Genomic DNA, 5079 nt, shown 5'->3' on the forward strand with positions numbered 1-5079 from the left:
ATAGATTTTTTAAGGAAATATTGAAAGAATGTTGAGAATTATGAGAGAATTGTGTGAAAAATAAATGAAGGGAAAGGAATTTTGAGAGAATTATAGAAATTGTGAGAGATTTGTGTGAAAAAATGATTTAGGGAGCCTTCAAGGACACCTTTTTTGCTGACGTGGACAAAGCGCTCTCCCAGGGAAGCGTTTTGCTGACGCAAACACTAAATCGAGTTTACATGGAAACGTTTTCGTAGAAAACGACCTAATCCGATAAATAACTCAATAAATGGCCCATTTACGTAGTTATATTTTTTAAAATGTCTTTTTGGGTAAAATGGCCCGAATTTACTCATAATAAAAACATTTTTAACTATAATTTTAAAAATATAATTTCTATTTTAATCCATTTAAAAGAATTTCACATTACTATTTTTTTTACACTTTTCCAGAAAAACAATATAAAATTATTCAATACCATTAAAAAAAAAAACAGAAGCTTATTCAACTCTGTGTTTCTCCCCAACTGAAGCCAAGCCAGTTCTTGTTTGTTCTTCGTCTTAGAACTTTCAAATGGATAAAAGGGGTCCAAAATCAAAGAACCCAGAACCAGGAAACCAAGGAAACTATGAGAAAAAGAGCAAAAAGGGATTGGAAATTGAAGGGTACCGAGTGGAAGGGTTGTCAATAGGAGGGCATGAAACTTGCATTATTTTTCCCACTCTAAACTTAGCATTTGATATCGGTCGATGCCCACAACGTGCCCTTTCTCAAGATTTCCTTTTTATTTCTCATGGACATATGGATCATATTGTTAGTTTTTTCCTCTGTCTCTTTCTCTTTCTTGTGTTCTTGTTCTTGCTTTTGGTAGTCTAATTATTGGTTTTCCTCTTTTTCTTTTATTGGATGCTGAATTGATAATAATATTAGAAAATGGGGTGATTACTGAAGAAATGTACTCTGCTTAAAGAATTTATTGTTTGAAGGTAGAATTGGAAGTTTCTTCTTATGAATCTCTGTTCTTAGGTACTTCAAATTGTGTAGATGCTTACGTTTTTTTTTTTTTAAATGTGCTATTTTCTTCATGTTGATTACTAAAATACTTGTATATTACGCTCTCGCCCCTTATTTTTGTGTATTACTTTTGAATACATTCGTCAACCACTTATATTTATGAGAACCACTTATCGATTGTGAAACTCATACATATGAAGGGTGACTAAAGTTGTTTTGAAAAGTAATGAACATGAAAATAATTGCAGGGATCCTAACCCGATAAGCTTTGGTATGAAGAATATCGATATACTGTCTATTTGTTTGACAGGGCGGCCTGCCAATGTATGTCGCAACACGGGGTTTATATGGCATGAAGCCCCCAACAATTGTTGTACCTACTTGTATAAAAGAAGATGTAGAGAAACTCTTTGAGGTGCATAGAAAGATGGATCAATCAGAGCTTAAGCATAATTTAATCGGCTTGGATGTGGGTAATGTGCAACTTTTATTTAACTTTTAAGAGCTTATCCTTTTTAATCACTTCCTTTTGTATATATTTTCTTGTCAAATGCATATCATTTGTATTTGCAGGAGAAGAGTTTTTATTGAGAAGGGACCTAAAAGTAAGAGCTTTTAGAACTTACCATGTCATACCCAGCCAGGTGAATAAATGCGGCCCTAGTATTTTTTTTGTTTTCGTATTCTTTTTCCTGGCTTCCGACTTGTCTTTACGCTTGACATTTGCATAGTGTAACTGTTGCAGGGTTATGTAGTTTATTCTGTAAAACAAAAACTTAAAGACGAGTACTTGGGGCTTTCTGGAAATGAGATCAAGAACTTGAAGTCATCAGGTGTGGAGGTCTGTCTTGATTATCATGAGTACAACCTTCTTAAAATTCCACTGCTGGTTGATGGCCTTTTGCTTCTTTTACTGCTATACCTGATGCTTTCCTTTTTATATTTTTTCTCCTTAACCGAAAACTTGTTTCCTTTTTCTTCTCTGTATTTATAAGAACCTGCTGAAGAGTTTAGTAATTTATTATCTCCCGTAGGTTTCATATTAAGTTGAATGTGCTTTCAAGAAGAAAAAAACCTGTTAATTTTATTCATTTTTCTTTATAAGATTTGCAGTACGTTTTCTTCTCCAGAACTTTATATATGATAATAATGGGTAAAGTAACCAAACTGGTTTTTTCAAAGGGGTTTTAACTAGTGTTTTTACTCGTTATTGTAGTCAAAAGTTCTCTTATAAAGCTTGTATGTAACTTGGTTGACTTCATGCACTGGCAGATTACTTACACTACTACGACACCAGAAGTTGCCTTTACTGGAGATACAATGTCTGACTTCATAGTTGATGAAGCTAATTTAGATGTTTTGAGGGCAAAGATTCTTGTTGTGGAGGTGAGTTACTAAAATTCTTTTGTTGTGTTAGAAATGTTGGTTTGCTTTATTCTTATGAAGTCTCCTCGATAGCCATAGGGTACTCAAACATAGATTTCTATTGGAAAACCACTTTCATAAAAGCAACATTGAATTGTATAAATGTTAAGCATAGGCTGCAAGTTTATCGTAATTATGCAATTCATGATTCTTATTTCAATGATATCCTGTTCAGAATCCTGCATGTATTAAATGGTTTTAGATTTTTAGTTTGACTTTTTGGATAGTGATAACTTCAATCATTTCCATCCCTTTTGTCGGGTGTGCTGATTCGCATTGATAGCAAACCTGGCAGTAGTTTTCGAGAGTTAGTTAACCCCCTCCCCCACCGCAATATAGTCATTAAATGCCTTGGACTCTTGAAATTTTCACGTTAGCTCAAAGATAGAAAGTCCAAAACAAAATGCAGTTTAGCTTTTGAGCCAAATAGGAGATGTAATTTAGTTTCAAAGATTTCGGGAATGATTATTATTAGGTTTTCTTTTGCAGAGCACATTTGTAGATAACTCAGTATCGGTTGAGCACGCCAGAGATTATGGACACGTTCATCTGTCTGAGGTAAAACGTCCCGACTCTAGAAATTGTCCTGTATTTTATGCATATGAAAACTGTATCTGTTCAGGTTTCGATTCCTAACCGTGTGTTTTTTTTTCTTGTCTTTTTAACGGATTGGACTTTAGATGATTAATTACGCGGACAAGTTCAAAAACAGAGCAATTCTTCTGATTCACTTCTCAGCTCGGTATGCATTAGAGGTATGTCCAGGCTGATCCAGTTCTGGTGTATGTGGTTCATTTTATCTGCGACCTTTGATAAAAATTCGAAGGGACTCAAATCATAGTCTTAAATTCTACCTTAGTATGTGTTACCTGGTGGGCTTAAGAAGCTAATTTGTCATTGCTGTTCTGTCAGACTATCCAGGAAGCAATTGCGGCGCTGCCTTCACCTCTGGCTGGCCGAGTTTTTGCACTTACAGAAGGTTTCTAAAGGAATGGGGTTGAAGATAAGATTTGTGTTGTTGTTCAGGTGATCCATAATTTTCTGTAACAAAACTTGAAGCCTAGTTTATTTGATTTTAGAGATAGTGTCGAAAAGATGTGGGATTCAACTCCCAACATTTGCTACTCCTTCTAACCCTGCGCTAAGGTTTTCTTTGTTAAATATATATATATATACACACATTATACCAGCAGCCATCCAGATATTACCGTATTTTTTCTGTTTTGATGATCCAACTCCAAAATTCAGTGACTAACGTTATTGACATTTATTTATTTTTTGTCACTCATTCGTTAATTGATTAACTGGATGCTGAACTTGTAATTTTTATTGGTATAATAATAAATTTAATTTTTCAATGTTATAGATTTTACCAATTGAGTATTAATTAAAAAAAATAAATTTATCTCTCAATTTTATACTAATTTAGTCCTAATTTTTAAAATTAAAAAAACTTTTAAATTAGAAAATTATGAAAAATATATTTTTATAAAAATATAAAAATATTATATATTTTTTTAAAAATTATATAAATATATTTAAAAATATAAAATGTTTTAAAAATTTGAACAAAATATTCTGACTCTAGAACTACACTCTCACTTGTGCACTTTATTTTAGATTTTTGGTCAATATATTCTTGATGAATGTTATATATATCATAAACATCTATTATATTTGCATACATTACAAGCTAGAATATTTATTGGAAATTTTGATCAATTAATTATTTGAATAGATTAGATCTTTTAATCTTTAAATTAATAATATTTTCACTTTGTGACATAAAAGTTAGAATTATTTGAATATAATTGTTCAAAAATTTATAAATAATTAAATTTTATTAAATATTACTAATAATTATTATAAGTTATTAAATATTTCTATTGTTGCGTGGTGTTATTTAAAAACATATGTTATGATATGTGTTAATGGTGGCGCAGTTAGGGTAAATTTTTTTAAAATTAAAACTTTCATTAAAGTCATTTAACTAATGTATTCTTCGTCTACTCCACTATTGTTGAACATTTAGAACAAATAAATCAAAGCCTTAAATACATAAAGGTGCTCATGAAGTCAACATACAATTAGTAATTTTTGCTGACAAAAATAAAAATCATTTAAGTGTTTTTTGGTGCCATGAGAATGCAATATATCAATCTTCAAATACAAGATTTACAATAATCATACTAGCAACAACAAATTCTAAATAAAAATGCTAAGTTTTTTAATCAATATTCAAGAAATTAAAGATTATAAATACAATCAATCCTAATTTCTTTAATGATTTTTATTTATTAACTTCTAAAAACTATTACCTAATTACAATCTTAGGAATCTTATACAAAATTAATATCCGAAAATCATTCAATAAATTTAAAACTAAATGTTGCATAAAAATCCTAATCTATCATAAGAAAAGCTTGTAACCTCCTCAGCCCGACCTACACGTTATGCTCGAATTCGGAAGACTACATTATCCACCAAAATGACTCGGTAAGCTAACGGTGTTTATAAAATAGTCATTTTAAAACATTTTTCTATCTTAGAAGAAAATTGATCCTATTTTCAAAAAAATCCACGAGTTAACCAAAAACTAATTAAGTTAACCAAAAACTGATTAAGTTTAACATTTTTCTTGTAACGGTGATTACCTTC

At 31.0% G+C, this 5079-nt stretch overlaps 1 protein-coding gene across 1 annotated transcript; it reads left to right on the plus strand.

Annotated features, from left to right (window-relative positions):
* Window positions 1-422: 422 nt before the first annotated feature.
* Window positions 423-3784, plus strand: LOC107886126 (tRNase Z TRZ1). The gene is made up of 8 exons (XM_016809968.2): window positions 423-795; window positions 1307-1469; window positions 1570-1640; window positions 1742-1837; window positions 2269-2382; window positions 2911-2979; window positions 3102-3176; window positions 3334-3784. The coding sequence occupies exons 1-8, from the start codon at window positions 556-558 to the stop codon at window positions 3406-3408; spliced, it is 903 nt and encodes a 300-aa protein (XP_016665457.1). The 5' UTR covers window positions 423-555; the 3' UTR covers window positions 3409-3784.
* Window positions 3785-5079: the final 1295 nt, after the last annotated feature.

The sequence above is a fragment of the Gossypium hirsutum genome, chromosome A03, assembly GCF_007990345.1.
Source record: "Gossypium hirsutum isolate 1008001.06 chromosome A03, Gossypium_hirsutum_v2.1, whole genome shotgun sequence".
NCBI lineage: Eukaryota > Viridiplantae > Streptophyta > Magnoliopsida > Malvales > Malvaceae > Gossypium > Gossypium hirsutum.

Excerpts from the sequence above, each read along its gene's own strand:
- LOC107886126 (XM_016809968.2), top strand. The coding sequence starts at position 556 with ATGGATAAAAGGGGTCCAAAATCAAAGAACCCAGAACCAGGAAACCAA. Across the intron at positions 1,641-1,741 it reads ACCATGTCATACCCAGCCAG|GGTTATGTAGTTTATTCTGT; the intron begins GTGAATAAATGC and ends TAACTGTTGCAG. Across the intron at positions 3,177-3,333 it reads CAGCTCGGTATGCATTAGAG|ACTATCCAGGAAGCAATTGC; the intron begins GTATGTCCAGGC and ends CTGTTCTGTCAG.